Below are 22,439 nucleotides of genomic sequence, written 5' to 3'. Positions count from 1 at the left end.
CCTCTCTCTGTCTAGGGCATTAGGGAGTTAGTGGATAAAGGCATTACGGAAAGGTGTTGAGTCAGGTGTGTGTGAGAGTCAGAGCGAGACGTAAGGGTGTGTGTGAGAGAGGGAGAGAGAGAGAGGTGTGCATGTCAGGGGAAGCACTCAGCGATGTTTTGTGGATCAGTAGACTTCTCTACTGACCCTCTGCCTTGCTGCAGGCACAATTCTTCTCTCCTTTAAATTGTTTCTTTCCACACATCTCTTCTGCTCCTACCTCCTAACCTTTCAGCCTTAGCTTTTTTTTTCTTAGCTTTTTTTTAAATTTTTTTACCTTAACTTTCCTTCCCTCTCTCTCCCTCCCTCCATCACTCCCTCCGTTCTACTACCATGCACCCCCTCTGAGCTCTCACCCGCGGTCACAACCGTCGCCATGGATATCGGAGGCTTGACAACCGTGGTCGCCAACTCAGCCTACATCAACGCCCGCGGCAGCTTCGATGGCTCCAGTGCGGCGGCGGCGCGCGACAAGAAGTTCCACAGCCGCCTCAAGCTGCCCCACATCACGGTGTGCGAGGGCCTGGCGGACACGACAGACCTCAGCTTCACCTCCGTCTGCGTGGAGCAGCCCATCGGCAAGCGCCTCTTCCGCGAGTTCCTGGAGGCGGCTCCGGAGTACAAGGCTCCCTGCAACTTGTGGAGGGACATCGAGGAGTACGACCTCGCGGAGGACTCGGACCGCGTCCGCAAGGCCTCCAAGATCGTCCAGCGTTACCTGGAGCCCACTGCCAAATTGTACTGCCCCTTCCTGACCCCGGAGGTCATCGCCCAGGCCAAGGATGGCCAGGAGGCGGCCGGGGATGGGCTCTTTGCCCCCGTGTTGACCTCTGTCCTGGGCTACCTCCAGGAGGTGCCCTATGTGTTCTTCCTGGAGGGCATGTTCTTCAAGAGGTTCCTGCAGTGGAAGTGGCTGGAGATGCAGCCCATGGATGCCGAATGGTTTCTGGATTTCCGCGTGCTGGGGAAGGGCGGTTTCGGGGAGGTGTCGGCCTGTCAGATGAAGGCCACGGGGAAACTGTACGCCTGCAAGAAGCTCAACAAGAAGAGGCTGAAGAAGAGGAAAGGCTTTGAGGTGAGAGGGGTGGAGTTCAGGGCGCACAGCCAGGCAGGGGATAATCGAACCACTTGCTGAGGGGACCCATTCGTCTTACCGCTAATGTGGAAAATGGCAAGCAATAGCAGCCGTGGCTATCCATTTATCGTACAATGTTACCACCGCTGTAGGCAACAGTGTCGTTTTTGATTGTAGTAAGGTGTTCATGTTTCACATTCATGACATGAAAAGTTAATTGAGTTGACTTTCATTTTATTCGTTCTCGATGTAGTAAATAGACAAGAGTATTGTGATCTACATTTTAGAGCAGACTCTCCATCACAGTATAACCATGTGCCCTTGAGTTCATATGCCCAGAGCCTGTGGAGGTAATTAGGTTTGTCCAGGTCTATGTGTTCTCTGGCCTGAGCCCTCGGTATTAAACACAGCAGCCCAGGGATAGGATGATTACACAGAGCTTTACAGAAAAGCTGTCAGCAGTGGAACTGCTGGGGGATGCTTGTTTGTCGCCCTTGACGTGTCCAGAGCTTTACATGAACATGAAAGCATCCTTTTTTTTTTTTTTCCTCTGGCCTTCTGCCCTTTGTGTGTCTTTGTCTCTGTATCTGTTTTTCCTCCCTCCCTTCCTTCTATAATTATGTGTGTCTGTGTGTCAGGGGCTTGATTATCTTGAGAACCAGGCACGCTGTGTAGAGTTGAAATACGGCAAGTGTATGGCTCAGGCCCTGAGGACTGTGCTTAATACGTGCTGCTGTTCACCCTCTCATGCTGCAGGGGGCGATGGTGGAGAAGAGGATCCTGGCCAGGGTTCACAGCCGCTTCATTGTGACGCTGGCCTACGCCTTCCAGACCAAAGACGAACTCTGCCTGGTCATGACCATCATGAACGGAGGAGACCTGAAGTAACAACCACACGCTCCCAAACAAAACACAAATATAAACACACGTGTTGTTTTTTTATCGCAAGAGTAATATCTGTATCTGCTAGTGTGGTGAGCATGTTTGATTTTTCTGTGTATAAATGTGTAAGCGTCACTGTAGAGCCCTACCATGTTCTCATCTTCCTTCCGCCGTCCTCCTCGGTTCTGTGTCAGGTACCACGTCTACCTGGTGGATGAGGACAACCCCGGGTTCGACGAGGCCCGAGCCTGCTTCTACACGGCCCAGATCATCCAGGGCATGGAGCACCTGCACCAGAAGAGGATCATCTACAGAGACCTCAAGCCTGAGAACGTGCTGCTGGACAATGAAGGTGCACACACACACACACACACACACACACACACATACACTCACACACACAAATACACACACAAATACATACACGAACCTGAGAATGTGCTACTGACCAATGAAGGTGCACTCACTCTCACACACACGCACACAAATACATACACAAACCTGAGAATGTACTGCTGGACAATGAAGGTACAGACAGACACATTGGTTTGGAGATATGAATGTAATTCATCTATGTTATCCGTGTGTGTGTGTTCTCCAGGGAATGTGCGTATATCTGACCTGGGTCTGGCTGTGGAGTTGAAGGAGGGCCAGGAGAAGATCAAAGGCTACGCTGGCACGCCAGGTGAGAGACTGGTGGCGTTTAGACTGCTTGGTCACGGTGCTCCAGGGACTCAAGCTGATCTCCTTCAATGGACCAGTGATGTGTTCGTACAAAAAGCCCTTCAACCAGGATCAGGGGCATAGGTTTCATCATACATGGCTGGGACATGTCCCCACTTTGTGAAAAAGGGAAATCTGTCTCTCCCCCGCTTTTAATGTCGAAAATGATATTTAATGAGCAGCATTCTCAGTTACGAATAAACGTCTGACCAGGATGACCTCTGACCCCGTGCAGGGTACATGTCTCCGGAGATGCTGAAAGGAGAAAAGTACGACACGTCAGTAGACTACTTCACCCTGGGGGTCACTCTCTACGAGTTCATGGCTGCCAGGAACCCCTTCAGAGACAGAGGAGAGAAGGTAACCCAGCCTAGTGTCCTATCCTGTCCCTCGTTACAATCATGTCTTCCTGTTATCACTCATCCGTGATGAGTGCCGACGCGTGATTGGATCGTCTCTGAAACCATGAGACCAGGCTTTTGAGACCAGCTGTACCGCACGCGCTGAAGCTGGTCTGGAATTGAACCTTCATGTCGGCGTCCTGTTATGCTTGTTTACATTTACATTGAGTCATTTAGCAGACACTCTTATCCAGAGCGACTTACAGTAAGTACAGGGACATTTCCCCCGAGGCAAGTACACAGGACAGTACACAGGACACAACGTCATTTTGCGAGGCCGGGAATCGAACCGGCAACCTTCTGATTAATATCCCGATTCCCTAACCACTCAGTCATCTGACTCCCTCCTCATTCCAGGTGGAACGAGACGAGCTGAAGGACCGCATCCTGAACGGCACGGTGGTTTACCCAGAATCCTTCAGCGAGAACTCCCGCTCCCTGTGCGACGCCCTGATGGCTAAAGAAGTGGACAAGAGGATGGGCTTCCGGAACAACAGCTGTGATGACATCAGAACTCACCCCTTCTTCGCCGGCATCAACTGGAGGAAACTGGACGCAGGTACGCGAACTGACACGCTCACATACACACAAACTTGGTCCCATCGTCCACTAGGAAGCAATGCTTGCCTCATGACTAGAACCACCGCCCACCCCCTTTGCCGCACCCTCAGATACGAACACCCACATCCTACTGAATCCTGTTAGATAGGATAACAGGATTCTCCTCAGATGGTTTCGCTAATGTCTGCCCCCCCCCCCCCCCCCCTCTCTCACGACCCCCCACAGGCATTCTGCCCCCACCCTTCGTCCCTGACTCCAAGGTGGTGTATGCCAAGGACCTGGATGACGTGGGGGCCTTCTCCACGATCAAGGGCGTGGGCCTGGATGACCCAGACCGGGTGTTCTTTGACGAGTTCTCCTCGGGCAACATTCCCATCCCCTGGCAGGAGGAGATGATCGAGACGGGGATCTACGGAGAGCTCAACGTGTGGGGCCCGGCCGGCTCCGTTCCCAACGACCTCCGCAGGGAGTCCATCCTGGAGCAGCCCAAATCCTCCACCTGCTGCCTGTCCTAGACGAGCGAGGCCGCCGTCCAATCCGCTGTTCCGGAAGTTTCCAGGATGTCTGTGGTTCCCCCCCCCCCCCCCCCGTATTCTAGAGAAATGTGTCTAGGCCCCTCTCGGGGGCGGGACAACTTCACCGCCACGAGACAGGTCCCTGGGAGACGGCAGTCTGGAGCAGGAAGCAAGCGTTGCTGAGCCTAATTAGAATGTTTTAATAATAATAGTGATATGGGGAAGTGTGCACACGTTGATGTTTGGATCGGCGTGCCGTGGAGCCATCACCAGCACTGACCAGGCGCTCGCACACACACACACACCACGCTGGAGGTGGGCCTCTAGACCAGACAACCCTTGATTCTGGGATGGTTTCATCGGCTCCCTGCTTCAGGGGCTGTGCAGACACAGGTCATCATAGGTCACTGTGATGGATTCTACTAATTGAGACTTTGAAACTGTACATATCTAATTGTGTTTGTTTTCTGGATCAGCGGGTGTCGAAAGACAGAGTTAAAGAGAGTTTGAGAGAGTTATCTAGACCTCATATTGTACATGGTTCTGGAGTGAAACCAAGAGCATGTTTTTTAGTTTGGGAAATATTGTGGTGCTAAGAAACTAATACATATCTGTTAACTATAGACATGCTGATGTTGAATTATTTGTCTTTCCATAGCAGTATTGTAAGGTGAATGATGTAGAGGTAGTGAAGTGTATCTGTATTAAATATGCTTTCGGTATAGATTTATAATGATGTAACGTGTAAACTGACAATGAAGCACCTAAATATGACTAGAGAAAATGGTCACTTCAAGAAACTAGGAATCATTATGTGTAAAATATGTGTTACAATCATGTTTCAAAAATATGTTAAAGGTTCTTTTCCTCAATGTCATTATAGAAACCATGTACTTTGCATGTGGCCACTAAACAAAACGGATTCATTGTTATTTGTGTCAGTGACCTGGTTCACACAAATAATGGATGGAATGTTCCTTTAATGCTGACTATACAATGGCAATAGAGAGTGTAGAAGATAGTGATGTCTTTCACTGTCATTAAGAACAATTTATTAAGCACAAATTGGATGAAATCAATTTATTATACATATGAAAAATTGGTAAATAAAACAGGATTTAGAAAAGTACTGTTTATAGTCCTTTTTGTTTCTTTTGTGGGTTTCTGTGTGAATAAGTTAAACAATAGAAAACACAGCTCAGAGGAATGTTAGTAAAATAATAGAATCACGTCTCTGCTGTCTTTGTGATTTGTCAACTAGGAGCCCTCCTCCCCCCCCTCCCCTCCTCTCCCCCCTCCCCTCCTCTCCCCCCTCCCCTCTTCTCCTCTCCCCTCCTCTCCCCTCCCCCCCCTCTCCCCCCCTCCCCTCTTCTCCTCTCCCCTCCCCCCCGCCCCCCCTGCCCTCCCCCCCTCCCTTCCTCTCCCCCCCTCCCTCCCATCATTCCCGTGCCGTGGCTCTGTAGATGTGGACTTCCTGCTGGGGCAGTGTTGACAGCAGGGTGGCGTTGAAGCTGCTCTTGAAGCTCTCTGTGAACCGCACATCCGACTGGAACCTCACCTTATTGGCCCACAGCAGCGTGGTCCCACTTCCTGGTCGCAGGAAGTGATGCATGGTTGCAAGGAGCTCGTCTAGGTTGTCATGATGATAGACCACGTCTGCCGCCAGTACGTAGTCATAGTGACAAGCGGAGAGGGGGAAATCCCTCTCTAAGTCGCGACCCCAGGTCAGGGCCATCACCTGAGGCGTGTAGCGGCAGCGGCCCTTGGTGTTCCGTGAGAGGTTAAAGGTCAAATTGGACAGGATTTCAGGAAGGTCAGTGGCTGTCACCCAGGCACCTGGGGAACAACGAGTTATCAGATTAATGGACTGACCAACTACTTAACTCATATACAGACAGACAGGCAAGCAGACAGACAGACAGGCAGAAAGACAGACAGGCAGAAAGACAGACAGGCAAGCAGACAGACAGGCAAGCAAGCAGACAGACAGGAAATCAGACAGACAGGCAAGCAGACAGACAGGAAAGCAGACAGGCAGGCAGACAGACAGACTCACCTAGCAGACTGCTCACGATGGACAGCAGGCCGGTCCCAGCTCCTATCTCCAGAACGGCCTTGTCCATCAGGTTCACCTGCTGACTGTTGTTTTCCAAGAACTGACACAAAGCTACTGCCTACATAAACACACACACACAAATTCATTGTATTTTCTGTGTACATTCCATTACACAATTTCTTGCAGAAACATGGGTGGAATGTAAATAGTAGTCAGTAGAGCTCCTCCTAAAGTGTCTTCCATTTCAGAATTTATTTATTTTTCTTAGTTTTTTTCTTAGTTTTTTGCAATAGGTGCTGATCTGTGGGCATCTGTGAAGCCATCGGTGACACAAAATCCCTGCAGCACTCACCCCAGGCCAGATGAGAGCGCCATAGGAGTCCAGAGACTCATGAATGGTGATGTCATGACCAGCGAAGAAGAAGGACTCCTTCCCAACAGAGTAGAAGACACTGGGCTCCCACCTCTTCCTGCGGTCCAGAGCCTCTCCTGCCATCAGCTCCTTTCTCCCTTCTGGAGAAGGCAAGCAACACGGGACCACAACCCAAACACAAACACGACAGAACCACAACTGAGCCACGACAGAACCACAACTGAACCATGAGAGCAATAGGCACACGACTCACGAAGTTCACACAGACATTAGGAGATTCCACACACGACTTGCTGAATGAAACCCCTGACAGAGCTCATGTCGCTCGCCTTCGTTAGTGGAACCGTTCTCTGCCGTACGCCTCTCCTTCTCTTTTCTGTTCTCTCCGTCATGGCGTCTGTCTGGATCTGTCTTCTTCCTACCCGCTCCCCCCTCCTCCCCCTCGTGCAAGTCTGAAGGCTCTGCTGCAGCCTGGCTCTCCATCGGGACCTGGTCTCCCTGGGTCAGGTGAGGCCGAGTTGGAAGAGTCGTAGAGACAAAGGAGAACGTTTCTCTCCCTGTGTGTCTGTCTCTGTCACGTGTTTATAAAGGAGAGGCATCTCTGCTGGACCACCCCTGGAGCATGCAGCTAGGGGGAGGGAGGAGAGAGAGAGAGAGAGAGAGAGCGAGAGAGAGAGAGCGAGAGAGAGAGCGAGAGAGAGAGAGAGAGAGAGAGAGAGAGAGAGAGAGAGAGAGAGAGAGAGAGAGAGAGAGAGAGAGAGAGAGAGAGAGAGAGAGAGAGAGAGAGAGAGAGAGAGAGAGAGAGAGAGAGAGAGAGAGAGAGAATATGACAGAGTCAGGTATGCAGACTAAAGCTGCAGCTTGGTGTGCTAAAGCCTCTGTCCTGTTCCCTGATCCCTCCTGGAGGATAGCCCAGAGCCATGCTATCAGGAAGACTAAACGACCCCAGATTAATGACTCAGTAAACAGACCCCTGAATCTGAGACCATATGTTTCTAGGTTCTGTGATCTATATTAAACCTTTCAGGTTCCATGTTCCATGCTCTCTGGACTGTTTTACAGTCGTTTTATGTTCTATGTCGAACACATTTATTAGAAAGTTGTCCTTCCTGTGCTCTGAGTTTGAGGTTATGTACAAACTCCCCTGTTGTAGCAGAGTTGTTGAGAGTGGGTTAATTCAGGGCAGAATGATTAGTCTGATAGGTTAAAACAGGATCATGAAACCAAACCCAGCAGCACGTCTCCCCCCCAAAGGGAATGTTTTTCCGGGCTGAACCCCACATCCCCCTCCATCCCTCTCCCTCCATCATCCCCACTTCATCCTCTTCTACCGCCACAGTGTGAGGGATTTAGATGGGAATTTGGCATCTTACCATTGATGACAGAAAGCCCGGAGATTGTGGTGTAACTCACAAGGTTAAGATGGAGGACTGATCAGTAGGAACACTGACACACACACACTGACACACATACACACCAGTCCTGAAGCAAAGGTCTGATTTCAGGGAGAGTGGTGTGTCAGCTGCGGTGGTATGTCTTCCAAGGGACCCGGTGCTGTATGAGAGAAGACTGGCCGCCTGGGGAGCTATGAGGAGGCCCAGACGAGACCTCCTCTCTCCTCCCCGTCAGCCTGACCCAGGGAACAAGCCTTCTCACCTGTCACACTCACCACAGGGGGTCGTTCTACCCATACAACTCTCCCACGCTCTCGTCATCTTGAAGGTGTCCTCTCCTCAAATGGCAGGAACTGCTTCACACATCTCTATCTCTCTCTCTGTGTCTGTTTCTCTTTCTCCAACACACACACTCACACACACAAACACACAGTGCATCGTGATATACTGCACACGCACAGCTGACACTAATTCTCCCTCTGTGCCAGTTGTGAGGATGTTTGCGTGTAAATACAGAACATCTTAAAGCCCACTGTCATGTAAGTGATAGGTCAACACAGTCTGGACCGCCACTAAAAACAGATCCTGCTGAAAAGGCTCCTGAGGATTCAGCCCCCCAGACCACAGGCTCTCCACAGAGCAGAGGGATACAGAGCTCTGACTGGCCGGGCGGAAAAGTCCAGAAGTGGGGGGTGCAAAGTCTGCATGTGGGGGTGCATGTGTGTGTTGGTGTGTGGGTGTGGCGTGTGTGGAGTGTTTGGATGTGGGGCGTGCATGTGTGTGTTGGTGTGTGGGTGGGGCGTGTGTGTTGGTGTGTGGCATGTGTGGAGTGTTTGGATGTGGGGGGTGCATGTGTGTGTTGGTGAGGCGTGTGTGGAGTGTTTTGATGTGGGTGTTGATTGGTGTGCGACAGAGACAGGCCCATGGTGCAGAGTTTATGATTGAAGGGTAGAATGTAATCCATTCAGCATGTGTGTGGTAGCCAGGCTCTCGGCTCACTCAAGAACAGGTGTGTCTCAGTTTACAGACAGTAGCACACAAACACACACACACACGCACACACACCCCCAGGAGAGGCACAGAGCACAGGCCCTGAGTCCCTCCTCTCAGAACAGAAACAGTGAAAGCTCAGTAGACTCAGTCACAGGAGCAGGGGCTCATCCTCCCATTGGTAAAAGAGAAACTAATACAGAGACAAGAGAGAGATAAAGACAGAGGGAGAGAGAGAGCGACAAAGACAGAGAGAGAGACAGTATCAAAATACTGGCATGTTATATATCTGTCTGTGGTGCCTATTAAAACCTTCTGACAATGGAGTTGTTCCGACCATCAACACTCAGCACCGCCCCTATGTACACGGCCCAGTCCCAGGGTGTGGGAGAGGGTAGGGGCTCTGGGTGTCATGGTCCAGTCCCAGGGTGTGGGAGAGGGTAGGGGCTCTGGGTGTCATGGTCCAGTCCCAGGGTGTGGGAGAGGGTAGGGGCTGTGGGTGTCATGGTCCAGTCCCAGGGTGTGGGAGAGGGTAGGGGCTCTGGGTGTCATGGTCCAGTCCCAGGGTGTGGGAGAGGGTAGGGGCTCTGGGTGTCATGGTCCAGTCCCAGGGTGTGGGAGAGGGTAGGGGCTGTGGGTGTCATGGTCCAGTCCCAGGGTGTGGGAGAGGGTAGGGGCTCTGGGTGTCATGGTCCAGTCCCAGGGTGTGGGAGAGGGTAGGGGCTGTGGGTGTCATGGTCCAGTCCCAGGGTGTGGGAGAGGGTAGGGGCTCTGGGTGTCATGGTCCCGTCCCAGGGTGTAGGACAGGGTAGGGGCTCTGGGTGTCATGGTCCAGTCCCAGGGTGTGGGAGAGGGTAGGGGCTCTGGGTGTCATGGTCCAGTCCCAGGGTGTGGGAGAGGGTAGGGGCTCTGGGTGTCATGGTCCAGTCCCAGGGTGTGGGACAGGGTAGGGGCTCTGGGTGTCATGGTTGTCACATCAACTCATCCTCAATTGTCTGTGGTACATATCTTTCTCAGTTACATACAGACATTTAAACTGCCTCATTCAACAGAGGACTTGTTATTTCTGATCTGTATACAATCTATAAATATGACTTCCTAATGTCCCCCTATTTAGTGTGATGCCTGGCAAAGATGGACAGGATCTGTAGCCTGTTTTAGACTAGAAGTGCATTGTGAGTTCTGAGCTCTTAACCCCTCTGAACGGACTGTTTCCTGGTACGTGAACAATGACCACGGCCCCGCTCTCTCAACCCTGTCTCCGGGATCAAGGCTGTTTTTCAACCTAGCGATGACAGGTGCTTGTTTCAGCATGAGAAGGTTGACGAACGTGTCTTAAAAGATGTGTGTGACTTAGCACCATCAAGTCTTGGATACATTGTTGGATTCTCTGTGGATTGGAAGTGTGTATTTTGTCCCTGTTATAATCTGCGTGAGTGTAATTCAGATTGAGACAGTTGATTGTCACCTGTGGGCTGATAATCCTTGCATGTGTCTCGTGGGTCATAAACAGGCCCTGCCGTTCAGTGGAAAATGACTCACTGGGTATCCCTGCAGGCTTTAATGTGTGTGTTTGCGTGTGTGCTTGTGTGTCCGCTAAAAGGAGCTAAGCCTCACTAATCCTGAAAGAGAGAGTTGTGGATGGGTGTACAGAGAATGCTTAATGAACACACACACACAAACACACACGCACACACACAAACACACGTACGTACACACACACGCAAACATTGAGCGAACAACAGATCAATTAGATTGAGAGCTGTGCGTTAAAATGTGACGCCAGAGTAGCTTGCTGGCACAGGAACATACCCTGTACGCCCCCGGATGAAAACCCATGTTAGGAATCCAGAGGGACTGAGGTAATGGGGAGAGGAAAAGAATGGAGCAACATTCAGCAACACTTTACATCTGCAGTTACATTGTACAGCTGCTCAACATTCCATTAAGAGTATGTCGTTTGTTTTTATGTTCTATTGACCAACTTGGTTATTTGCTTGTGGTTATGGTTATGAGTAATAAGTATTATGGTTAGGATAAGGGTTAGACTCGGGGCCAGGCTATGAAACACAAACCACACAAACGTATCTAATAAATCCTCTTTATTTACTGTTGTCAACAAATGTAAATTTTTACACAGACATCATACAAAACAAAATACTTCACAGAATGTAGAAAATAAACCTCATCTTCCCCAAACCTGATGTTCTGTTCTATCACGTTGCTGTCAGCTTGACTCCAACCTGAGCTTTCCCATCAGAGTAGAGAAGCCTTTGCTGGTCTGATATCAGCTCTAGATTGGGTGAGAGCAGATGAATGACCTCAGGTCCCAGCAGGGCATGTCATTGAACTTTCCACTTCCTGAAACACAGACACAAAGACACCCACACGCATCAGCAACAACCAATCAGCAGTAACGTCATTTTATACAAATTCCACACTTCTCAATATTTGGGTTAATTTGCCAGTCGTCACCCATTCTGATTCAAATCTTGTCCAGTCTTGTAGCGATTCACAACGATTCACAAATTTCAAAAATCGCTAAAAAAAATTTTTTATAAAAAAAAAAAGAATTTGGATTACAAATCGAAAACGTGAATAGATTTTTAATCGAATCGTGACCACAAGAATCGAATCGTGAGGTACCAAAATATTCCCACCCCTACTAAATATGCAGTGTGAGGGGATGGGTTTGAGGTAGATGCCAAAAGAGTCCTACCAATTGCCAGCAGCTCTATACAGTTTTCAACATCTGCTGTGTTATTGGGTTCTCCAGCCAGGAAGTCCTCATAGGTCCAGTGTGCTCCGTCCAACCAGATGAAGCGACCAGTCTGGGAGGGCAGAGGACACAGAGATGAAATAGGATCATTCTACACAATCATGCATGTTGGAGCAAACACACACACATACACACACACACACACACACACACACAGACCTCCAGGTAGCGCAGTCCTCCCACCCAGGTGCGTGTGTATGCCCCGTTCTGCTGGAGCATCAGGTCCATCACCTGCCTGTGGACCTGCTGGCTGGTGATGGAGGCCAGGTGGCCCTGGGGGAAATTGCTCTGGCAGAAGAACTGTTGAGGTACAGAGAGAGAATGTCCGGGATGATGAGCTGCTAATAAGACAATATTGTAAGATGCACTTTAAAATCCATAATCTTGGAACCGGAAAAAGAACGGATATAGCATTTTTAATGATGGTATGCTTTGTGTGGGTCTGTTTGTCTGTATAATTGTGTTTTTGATGGAAAATATCATTTTTCTCCCATTGTCCTGCTAGTTCCCAACACTCACCTCAGCATCTGCAGCCTTTTTAGGGCCTTGGAAGAACTGGTAGCATTTACCCCCCAAGATCACACCAGGACAGGAGCGCCTCCCTGTGGACAAACAAAGTATTTCAACGTCGCACTCTCACTACACAACCTGTCCCCACACAATCTGTTCATGTCAAATTTACATTTACATTTTACATTTTAGTCATTGAGCAGACGCTCTTATCCAGAGCGACTTACAGTAATTACAGGGACATTCCCCCCAAAGCATGTTGGGTGAAGTGCCTTGCCCAAGGACACAACGTAATTTTGCACGGCTGGGAATCGAACTGGCAACCTTCAGATTACTAGCCCGACTCCCTCACCGCTCAGCCATCTGACTCCCATGTCAAATGATTAAGACTGGGCACAGTCATGGTAAGGTTAAGGCCTGGTTGTGGTAGTGGCTCTCACCTGTGATATAGGTGTCTACCTGGTGGTGCTTTGCCTCCCGCTCCCCCAAAGCCCTCCTCTCTCTCACGGGCTCCACCCGTACGTGAGCAGCCCCGTCCATCATTGGACCCTCTCCCATGATTGACTGCTCAAAGAGGATAGGGCCTCCCACTCCTGGAGTCCCACGCTTCATTGGAGAAGGGTGTGACTCCTCCCCTGCCAAGGGCTCCAACTCCATCACCGGCTCCTCCACCATCACAGAGTGACGACCTGTCGCTGAATAAGGAACTTTGTGTATTTCTGGCTCCAGTTCCATCCTGGGCTCTTCAACCATGATGTCATTGTATTCCATGACTGGATGACCGCCAAAAGGCTCCAGCTCCATGATTGGTTCTTCACCCATGATGACATGTGGTTCGCTGTCCATTCCAAGCCCCTCCTCTGGCAATGGTTCCAGCTCCATGATTGGTTCTTCATCCATTACATACGGTTTCCTCTCCATTCCGAGCCCCTCCTCTGGCAACGGTTCCAGCTCCATGATTGGTTGTTGCTCTACTTCATATTGGAAAACTGATTGTTGCAGCTCATCACTGGTCAGATCCTGTCCAACCAGACTGTCCTCTTCTAGTGGCTCCAGCTCCATCATTGGCTCCTCAACCCCCAGGGATTCTTCCTCCAAGATAGGACCTTCTTCAACTTCTGATCTCTCCAACTCCCCTTCCACCTCCATCTCAGGATCAACCTCTTCCTCTGGCTGCAGCTCTGCTGCTGGCTCCATATCTAGGCCTGGGTCCATCACAGGCACCGCTTCCTTTTCTTCCTCCTGCACCAAGGGGACTACTGCTTCTTCCTCCTGCACCAGGGGAACTTCTGCTTCTTCCTCCTGCACCAGGGGAACTTCTGCTTCTTCCTCCTGCACCAGGGGAACTTCTGCTTCTTTCTCCTGCACCAGGGGAACTTCTGCTTCTTTCTCCTGCACCAGAGGGACTTCTGCTTCTTCCTCCTGCACCAGGGGAACTTCTGCTTCTTCCTCCTGCACCAGGGGAACTTCTGCTTCTTTCTCCTGCACCAGAGGGACTTCTGCTTCTTTCTCCTGCACCAGGGGAACTTCTGCTTCTTTCTCCTGCACCAGAGGGACTTCTGCTTCTTTCTCCTGCACCAGGGGAACTTCTGCTTCTTTCTCCTGCACCAGGGGGACCCATTCTGTGTTTGTGTCCTGTTCGATCTGCCAGAATTCAGTTCTTTTCACTACCAGGGGTTGTGAATCTTCCTGCACCACATGGCCCTGTGCTGGGAGAAGGTCTCTCTGGACAACCCTGTTTGGAGCAAGTCCCAGGACCACTGGAACATACAAAACAAAAATGTATGTTACAATTAAAAACACATAATTTATTATTCAAATGACCACAACTTTTGACTGATCAATTTCTAATACAAAATGAACTGCGTTGATTTTCTGCACTCATGTCTAACCCAATGGAAAAAAGAAATCCATTATAATACAGCATAGCCATTGTATCTATATTTCACAGAACAGGGGCTGATTGGAAGTTAAATATTAATGGTTGCCTTGGTGATATGGTACCATGTGACTGTGATAGGGGATTTTAGGCTTGCTCAGCCATAAACAGAGAATGAGTTTAGGCCAGAAATCACACAACATTTGATACTATACTTTCTCTTTCAATAAGACTTACAAATGTCTAAAAGAAAACAAATTGGTCAGTGAGAGTAAATCTTTCTAAGGTGAATGAGTTTGTGAAAGTCTATGCTTTGACTACCGTACATCAAATTCTGCACATTCTATCTCAAATATTTCTAATGAACATTAAACCAACCATTATGAAATGCTGTAAGCTGCAGTACCTGTTACTATGCAGGATAGGAAGAACAGGGTCTTCATTTTGATCTAGAGAGAGAAAGTTAGTGTGAGTGAGAGAGACACATTCGGCAGACTCTACAAACCTACGCTACATTACCTGGGAATAAGGCACATCAACAGCATGACCAAGCACCTTACACACCTGTATGAGTTCCCATGCGGCTTACCTGTCTATGTGTACAATCCTCTGTCAGGTGAATCTGTCTGCTTCTCTGTCTGTGTGTGTTTGAGCTCTTCAGCTTTTCACATCTACCGTACATAAGTAGACGTTTACAACCCTTTTCCAGCCCCTCTGCCCTGCCCCATCCCCAAGCTACTTCTCCAACACAGATACAGTGTGCAGCTTATCACTGAAATTGCCGTCTATTTTTCTCTTTAACTTCCTGGTCTTGAGTTCACTGATCATTCCAGAGTTTGTGATACTGAGGTCGGTTCCATAAAAAAAGGAGAACAACAACAAGATTTACCAATAACTTCCATCCGATAATACCCTCAACTGATTTATGTTGTGGTCTTGTGCCCTGAGGCAGATGAGTCTCTGAACAGGTCTAGAAACACCTGGTGATGTGGGGAGCTGCATCCTATTACTTCACACAAGCAGATACACAAAAGCCAGGCCTGGCCAGGGCTGGGGCCAGACCAGGGCTGGGGCCAGACCAGGGCTGGGGCCAGACCAGGGCTGGGGCCAGACCAGGGCGGGTGCCAGGCCAGGGCGGGTGCTAGGGCTAGGGCTAGCGTTAGCGTTAGCGTTAGGGTTAGGATTACATTTACATTACATTGCATTTAGTCATTTAGCAGACGCTCTTATCCAGAGCGACTTACAGTAAGTACAGGGACATTCCCCCGAGGCAAGTAGGGTGAAGTGCCTTGCCCAAGGACACAACGTCAGTTGGCATGACCGGGAATCGAACTGGCAACCTTCGGATTACTAGCCCGATTCCCTCACCGATCAGCCACCTGACTCCCCGGATAAGAGTTAAGGCTTGGGTTAGGGCTAGGGCAACCCTCTCCTGATCAAAGTTTCTGTCTCACACATTTGCACATGCACACGCACACAGATGCACACACACTCGCACACACATACACGCACACACACATTCTAATCAGCCCTCTCACGTGTTTGTTTATAATATGTGATCTTTGAGCAGATACTTCATTTAGTATCTGAAGATAAGTTTATTGTTTAGTGTCAGTCTCAGGGTCACTTGTTCAATAAACCATAAAGAAATATTGAGGTTGTTGGTGAGTGCCTTCATTACTGATGAATCCTTCTGGAAACTTCCTGGCAGAGTTTACACTCAAACAGTAAGTGATGAGTCATATGGTAAAAAAGGTACATGTTCAGAAGAAAATGAATATGCTTACTGAAAGCATTCAAGGTACCTAATTATAAGAAAACTTTAACATTCCTGTAACACACATAATGATTGTAATAAAAAAAGGGAGGGATAAGAGAAAAATTGTATGAATAGCTCAAATTTTACAGTAAACAGCCAAGCTCAACGTTCACGATCTCAAGTCATGAAATGTCTGTACCTCTGTAGACAAATCTATTATCTCCTCCTGAGCAGGCAACAGCTGGTTTTCACTTAAAGTCATGCAAACACATACTCTGGTTTGGGGAACTGAATGGTAGTGATAACCTGCAAAAATGATGATGAATAGTCTACCACTCGCTTGTGTACCAAGCCCAAGTTCAGAGTTGAGTGTGCACATGAGCATGAGCGAGCGTGTGTAAGTCTCTGTGTGTGTGTGTGTGTGTGCATGCAGGCCTGTGTGTGTGTGTGGCACACATATGTGTGGGGGCCTCTCTTGACACGGCAGCTGCACACACTGTGGCCTCAGAACAGGTGTGTGCCAGACAGAGAGAGAGAGCGCAGATGTGAGCAAGTGTGAGCATATACCTAAACAAGTAACAATAGGAACTAGTGTGAGTAGAAGTGATGAGATATATAATATCCATGATGTTGGGCTGAGATGGGACACAGTAGCCCGCCCAGCTGTCTCACGGTCAACCTCGGTGTGTGTGTCTACGAGTGTGTCTATGTGTGTGTGTGTATATGTTTATGTGTGTAATGGGGCATGTGTGTGCCTCTAAACCACCTCTCCCCAAAGAGCAAATCAATGGTAATGTGTCACTTGTTGAACAGTCGGTAAGTGTGTGTGTGTCTATATGTGTGTCTGTGTGTGTCTATGTGTGTGTCTATATGTGTGTCTATGTGTGTGTCTATGTGTGTGTCTAGGTTTGTGTCTATGCGTGTGTTTATGTGTGTGTGTCTATGTGTGTGTCTATGTGTGTGTCTATGTATGTGTCTATGTATGTGTCTATGTATGTGTCTATGTGTGTGCGTATATAAACCCACGTGTGTGTATTCCTTTAAAGCAGTAGCCTCAAACTTACAGACGGTGGTAGCTCCATCTCCAGTCCGTCTCTCCAGAGCCTCAGTGGCAGTGCAGCCCCTCTGAGGCCAGCCCCCAGTCCTGAGAGAGGCTTCCCCCCTCACCAGGCTCTGTGTCTGGGAACGTCAGAGCACGGACCTCAGATCTCCGCCAGATAAGAACCGGAGAAACTTCTGGAGGGATTTCTGGAATTCCGTCAGCCTTGTTCTCGGAGGTGGTGTCAGGGTCAGAGTGGTGGAGCGCCAGACACAGCAGACCTGCTAGGGACGGCTGCACGCAGGACGGCTGGACAGAGAGCCTGAGGGTGGGCAGCATGGGGATCCTGGTTCTCACCTCTCTGCTTCTCCTGCTACACAGTGAGTAACTCACAATGGAATGAAGGCTTCATGAAAAAAGAACTTTTACATGAATAGAAAAGTTTCTTTTTTCTAGGTTTGTTCGTTAGACATGAGCAAATAGTCCTCAGAAGATTAGTTTTAACACATAATGAAAATGATTGGCAAGGTTTATTCAAGTTATAGTTAATGCTCAATTGTGTACAGCATTGGTTCATTACAGAGTGTTTCTATGATTTGGTGATGGTTTGCAGAAATGAACAAACTTCACTGTAAAACTGATGTGTGTGTGAGTGTGTGTGTGAGCCTTCCCTCACGCACATCTGTGCGTGCTATTCTATACGTTGCAGTTGGGAACAGGGCAGGGAGTGTTAAGTGTTTGTGACTGGGATCATGTTTACGCAAAAGCCCTGTGAAGTTGTCCAAGCCCAGAGATCCCCAGCCTGATTAGACATCACAGCAGCAGAGGCTGCCCAGAGGTGCCCCTGACGTCCGTCACCGCAGATCTCTCTGCTTCATGTTGCTGATGGCCCCTCGCTGACCCTCTTGTGATCAGACAGAGATGAGATCAAAACACTTCCTATCTGATAGTTATCCTGATGCTTTCTGATGTGCGTTCCCTGCTAGTTAACAATCAGAGGGCGTGTTTCCACTTCACATTTTGTAACATCGCTAATTACACATAGGGTACAAGATGAGTGATTGATGCCGTGACTGTATGATTTGTATGTGTGTGTGTGATGTTACTTTTTGTTCAACCAGCTGGGAAGGGTCGAGTTATTAAGATACAGAGCATCTTTCTCTGAAGACACAAGTGAGAACATTCACATACCCCCCCCCCACATATACACACACACACATGCACATACACACTCTCTCTCTCTCTCTCTCTCTCTCTCTCTCTCTCTCTCTCTCGCTCTCTCTCTCTCTCTCTCTCTCTCTCTCTCTCTCTCTCTCTCATTAGGCCTATACATTCCACACAGATTCAAGACAGAGACCAGGGGGTGATAATGGAGGAGGAGCAGCAGTCTTTGCGTGTGTTTGTGTGTGTCTGTGTGCGTGTGTGTAATCCTAAAGGGAGATTATCAGGTCAGTATAGCCCAGTTCTCTGGCAGCCTGTCAGACAACCATCCATCACCTGCATTCCTGCACTCTCAGTTCCGTGCATGGCACCACTAGGACCCATACCCTGTGGAAGAGAGACAGAGACAGAGAGAGAGAGAGACAAAGAGAGAGAGAGAGAGAGAGAGAGAGAGAGAGAGAGAGAGAGAGAGAGAGAGAGGGAGGGAGGGAGGGAGGGAGGGAGGGAGGGAGGGAGGGAGGGAGGGAGGGAGGGAGGGAGGGAGAGGAAAAGAGAGATTCAGTGTGAGGTTGAGTAAGTGTTAAAATGCCCTACGTATTAAAGGTATGTGTTTGTATACCTATATATTAAAATATGGCTCAGTGATCAACTATTTGATGGGAGATTAAAAGGTTGAGAGGTTAAGAGCTAAATTAACACATTATCATGTATAACCTCCTGTCCTTGTTGTGATCGTCATTTTGTCATTTGTGGTCAGGTGTACCAAGCCTATATGTGTGTGTGTGCCTCTGTGCGTGTGTTGGTATAATGTGTGTATAGATTTTTACCAGCACGTGTCACATACGTTTGCAGAGCATTGAGTGCGATGGAGTTTTTCTCTTTCTGAGTGTGTGTGTGTGAGATATGTTGTCACCCTATCCCCCAGACTTCTCCAGCCTCCTTTGCTGGTCTGCAAGTCTGCAGTTTGTCCCTCGGGCTGAACTCTGAACTGGGACGGTATCTGATATCTCCCTGTTTATACTACCTGTCATCTAATAAAACTCTCTCTCTGTTTGTCTCTCTCGTTTTCTTTCTCCCTAAGGCCCTGCCTCTCTGCCAGTGACAGTGAGCACCAGTAAACCCAAGGTGGAAGTCCACGAGCACTCAGGTAGGAGAGGAGGAGGAAGGAGGAACAGGAGGAGGTGGAGGACTGAGGAGAAAGAGGAGGAAGGGTAGGAGGAGAAGGAACAGAAGAGGAGGAGGTGGAGGATTGAGGAGAAAGAGGAGGAAGGGTAGGAGGAGAAGGAACAGAAGAGGAGGAGGTGGAGGATTGAGGAGAAAGAGGAGGAAGGGTAGGAGGAGAAGGAACAGAAGAGGAGGAGGTGGAGGAGGAGGAGGAAAAAGAGGAGGAAGGGTAGGAGGAGAAGGAACAGAAGAGGAGGAGGTGGAGGAGGAGGAGGAGAAAGAGGAGGAAGGGTAGGAGGAGAAGGAACAGAAGAGGAGGAGGTGGAGGAGAAAGAGGAGGAAGGGTAGGAGGAGAAGGAACAGAAGAGGAGGAGGTGGAGGATTGAGGAGAAAGAGGAGGAAGGGTAGGAGGAGAAGGAACAGAAGAGGAGGAGGTGGAGGAGGAGGAGGAGAAAGAGGAGGAAGGGTAGGAGGAGAAGTAACAGAAGAGGAGGAGGTGGAGGAGGAGGAGGAGAAAGAGGAGGAAGGGTAGGAGGAGAAGGAACAGAAGAGGAGAAGGTGGAGGAGGAGGAGAAAGAGGAGGAAGGGTAGGAGGAGAAGGAACAGAAGAGGAGGAGGTGGAGGAGGAGGAGGAGGAGTAAGAGGAGGAAGGGTAGGAGGAGAAGGAACAGAAGAGGAGGAGGTGGAGGAGGAGGAGGAGAAAGAAAGAAAGAGGAAGGGGGAGGAGGAGAAGGGAAAAAAGGAGGAGGAACAGGATGGGGGAGGTGGAGGACCAGAGGGAGGGTTAGGCGGAGGAGAGGGGGGAGGAATAGGTGGAGGAGGTGAAACAGGAGAAGGGGGAGGATGACGAGCAATAGAATGAGAGAAAAAAAGAGGAACGGGATGGGGGAGGGAGCAGAAGAACCTTGTTTGGTCAAGAGATAGTTTGTTCACGGGTCATTTTCTTCTGTGGGTGTTTATCCCTCCCTGCCTCCTCAGATGCTGTGCTGGCCTGTGAGTTCAGGACTGAGAGCGAGCCCGCTCCTCGCATCGAGTGGAAGAAGAAAGGAAAGGATGTGTCCTTCGTTTACTTTGAGGGCAAATTCATAGGTGGCTACCAGACCATACAACACATCTAGCCACTCTTACTGCATGCTTTGTTTTGACTTCATAACGTCCTCGTTTGAAGAGTTCCCAACTTTCCCCTCCTTCCTTTCATTCTTTCTTTCATTCATTCATTCTTTCATTCTTTCTTTCTTTCTTTATTTCTTTCTTTCTCCCAGACTCCTTTGCAGGCCGGGCTCATATAGACGGGGCAACAGTAACGCTGCACTCTGTTACCCAGAAGGACTCTGGGGTGTACCGATGTGAGGTCAGTGCTCCGCTTGACAAGGTGATCCTGGGGGAGGTCAACGTGTCTCTCAACGTGTTGGGTAAGAGAGAGAGTGACATAAAGAGAGTGACATAGAGAGAGTGACATAGAGAGAGAGTGACAGAGAGAGAGAGACAGAGAGAGAGTGACAGAGAGAGAGTGACAGAGAGAGAGTGACAGAGAGAGAGTGACAGAGAGAGAGAGAGAGAGAGTGACAGAGAGAGAGTGACAGAGAGAGAGTGACAGAGAGAGAGAGACAGAGAGAGAGTGACAGAGAGAGAGAAGACTAGAAGTGTGTCGCACATACAAATACATACATTCAGAGGTGTGACATAACTATAAATGACAGTAACATAACAGTACATACCGTTGTTTGAACAGTAAAAAAAACAGTATGTATGTGCAGATACTTGACTGTCTGTATCAGAATAAATGGTATTCTTTGTAAAGTGACAGCTAATCAATGAAGCAAACCACCTTCCCCCTCTCCCCAGTGCCCCCACACACCCCCTTGTGTGAGGTGCCGGCCTCAGTGCTGGCGGGGCTGGGTGTGGAGCTCCACTGTAAGGACAAGCTGAGCGTGCCCCCCGCCACCTACCGCTGGTACAAGGACAACAAGGCCCTCACTGTCACCGCTGACTCAGGCTACAACCTGGACTCTGGCAAGGGCACGCTGGTGAGTGCAAGGCTGAACACACACATGCCCACATGTGAAAACACACAGAAAACACATACAGAAACACAAAAAGACATATGAACACATCCACGAACACACTCATAAACAGAAACGCACGTAAACAAAACACCTTCCTGTTCCCTTATCTCTCTCTCCCTGGAGCAGAAGTTTAAGAGTGTGTCGAGGGCCGACTCGGGCCTGTACCGCTGTGAGTCCTTCAACAGCGTGGGGGCGCCCAAGAGCTGTGTGGCCCAGCACCTGAAGGTCATCGACTGTATGTACAACCTCCGTGCTCTTTTAGGCTTGCCATCCAACTCTCTATTCTAGAACTCTCTCATTCGCTCTCTCTCTCTCTTTTTCTCTCTCTTTGTCTCTCTCTTTCTCTCTCACTCTGTTTATCTCTCTTTTTCTCTGTCTGTCTCTCTATCTCTCTCTCTCTCTCTGTTTATCTCTCTCTTTCTCTGTCTGTCTCTGTCTCTGTCTCTGTCTCTGTTTCTGTCTCTCTCTCTCTCTCTCTCTCTCTCTCTCTCTCTCTCTCTCTCTCTCTCTCTCTCTCTCTCTCTCTCTCTCTCTCTCGGTCTCTCTGTCTCTCTGTCTATCTCTCTTTGTCTTTGTCTCTGTGTATCTCTCTATCCCTCTCTGTCTCCATCCATCTGTTTATCTCTATGTCTCTCTCTCTCTGACAGCTCCTCTTCTGTTCTCAGATCAGCTGAGCTTGACGACGCTGGTTGCCGGGGCGGTGGGCCTCTTCCTCCTCGTCTTCATGTGCTGTCTGGGGGTGTGTCTCTGCCATCGCAGGGGCTGCTGCAGGAGTGAGTATGAGGGGGGCAGAGACAGTGAGTGTGTGAGAAAGAGAGAGGGAGGGGGAAGGGAGAGATAGAGAGAGAGAGATAGAGAGAGAGAGAGAGAGAGAGAGAGAGACAGAGTGGAGGGTAACGGGAGAGAAAAAGAGACAGGGCATAAATTATGTGAAGAAAAAAAATCCAAGGGAATGCATTTTTCTTTGCTGATATTTGACTCTCTGGTTGCTGTTTCTGTCCCCAGATGAGAAGAAGGTGCGAAGGTGAGTGTGTCTGACTGTCTGTGACTGTCGTACTGCAGGTGTACTGCAG

The 22,439-nt window shown here is 49.2% G+C and overlaps 4 protein-coding genes across 4 annotated transcripts in view; 2 read left to right on the top strand and 2 right to left on the bottom strand.

Annotated features, from left to right (window-relative positions):
- Positions 1-107: 107 nt before the first annotated feature.
- On the top strand, positions 108-5,427 carry LOC134017209 (rhodopsin kinase GRK1-like). Its single transcript, XM_062456609.1, has 7 exons — positions 108-1,114; positions 1,871-1,998; positions 2,191-2,348; positions 2,598-2,681; positions 2,955-3,079; positions 3,478-3,679; positions 3,907-5,427. Exons 1-7 carry the CDS (start codon positions 416-418, stop codon positions 4,194-4,196), a joined length of 1,686 nt encoding a protein of 561 aa, XP_062312593.1. The 5' UTR covers positions 108-415; the 3' UTR covers positions 4,197-5,427.
- A 207-nt stretch (positions 5,428-5,634) lies between these two features.
- mettl21cb (methyltransferase 21C, AARS1 lysine b) lies at positions 5,635-7,108 on the bottom strand. The gene is made up of 4 exons (XM_062456215.1): positions 6,930-7,108; positions 6,605-6,845; positions 6,253-6,370; positions 5,635-6,032 (listed from the first exon to the last, which is right to left on the bottom strand). Exons 1-4 carry the CDS (start codon positions 7,106-7,108, stop codon positions 5,635-5,637), a joined length of 936 nt encoding a protein of 311 aa, XP_062312199.1.
- Positions 7,109-11,094: 3,986 nt separating this feature from the next.
- si:ch211-160b11.4 (involucrin) lies at positions 11,095-14,829 on the bottom strand. Its single transcript, XM_062455631.1, has 7 exons — positions 14,767-14,829; positions 14,584-14,626; positions 12,739-14,058; positions 12,308-12,390; positions 11,948-12,088; positions 11,729-11,840; positions 11,095-11,370 (listed from the first exon to the last, which is right to left on the bottom strand). Exons 2-7 carry the CDS (start codon positions 14,618-14,620, stop codon positions 11,303-11,305), a joined length of 1,761 nt encoding a protein of 586 aa, XP_062311615.1. The 5' UTR covers positions 14,621-14,626; positions 14,767-14,829; the 3' UTR covers positions 11,095-11,302.
- Positions 14,830-17,049: 2,220 nt separating this feature from the next.
- The window catches only part of jam2b (junctional adhesion molecule 2b), a 7,063-nt gene continuing 1,673 nt past the window's right edge, over positions 17,050-22,439 (top strand). The window contains exons 1-8 of the mRNA XM_062456213.1: positions 17,050-17,355; positions 19,218-19,283; positions 20,279-20,389; positions 20,563-20,712; positions 21,146-21,327; positions 21,493-21,601; positions 22,032-22,139; positions 22,372-22,390. Of these exons, the coding sequence (XP_062312197.1) occupies positions 17,313-17,355; positions 19,218-19,283; positions 20,279-20,389; positions 20,563-20,712; positions 21,146-21,327; positions 21,493-21,601; positions 22,032-22,139; positions 22,372-22,390 (788 nt within the window). The 5' untranslated portion in view covers positions 17,050-17,312. The remainder of the gene's footprint in view (positions 17,356-19,217; positions 19,284-20,278; positions 20,390-20,562; positions 20,713-21,145; positions 21,328-21,492; positions 21,602-22,031; positions 22,140-22,371; positions 22,391-22,439) is intronic.

The sequence above is a fragment of the Osmerus eperlanus genome, chromosome 3 (genome assembly GCF_963692335.1).
Source record: "Osmerus eperlanus chromosome 3, fOsmEpe2.1, whole genome shotgun sequence".
In the NCBI taxonomy this organism is placed as follows: Eukaryota; Metazoa; Chordata; class Actinopteri; order Osmeriformes; family Osmeridae; genus Osmerus; species Osmerus eperlanus.
The sequence above is the reverse complement of the archived record's forward strand: the minus strand, read 5'-3'. Positions and strand labels throughout refer to the sequence as shown.

Coding starts and splice junctions, on each gene's coding strand:
- LOC134017209 (XM_062456609.1), top strand. CDS start 416: ATGGATATCGGAGGCTTGACAACCGTGGTCGCCAACTCAGCCTACATC. Junction 2,349..2,597: donor CGTGCTGCTGGACAATGAAG/GTGCACACACAC, acceptor TGTGTTCTCCAG/GGAATGTGCGTATATCTGAC. Junction 3,080..3,477: donor TCAGAGACAGAGGAGAGAAG/GTAACCCAGCCT, acceptor TCCTCATTCCAG/GTGGAACGAGACGAGCTGAA.
- mettl21cb (XM_062456215.1), bottom strand. CDS start 7,108: ATGGAGAGCCAGGCTGCAGCAGAGCCTTCAGACTTGCACGAGGGGGAG. Junction 6,371..6,604: donor GCGCTCTCATCTGGCCTGGG/GTGAGTGCTGCA, acceptor GTGTTTATGTAG/GCAGTAGCTTTGTGTCAGTT. Junction 6,033..6,252: donor CATCGTGAGCAGTCTGCTAG/GTGAGTCTGTCT, acceptor GTTGTTCCCCAG/GTGCCTGGGTGACAGCCACT.
- si:ch211-160b11.4 (XM_062455631.1), bottom strand. CDS start 14,620: ATGAAGACCCTGTTCTTCCTATCCTGCATAGTAACAG. Junction 12,391..12,738: donor GGTAGACACCTATATCACAG/GTGAGAGCCACT, acceptor GTTTGTCCACAG/GGAGGCGCTCCTGTCCTGGT. Junction 12,089..12,307: donor AAAAGGCTGCAGATGCTGAG/GTGAGTGTTGGG, acceptor GTACCTCAACAG/TTCTTCTGCCAGAGCAATTT.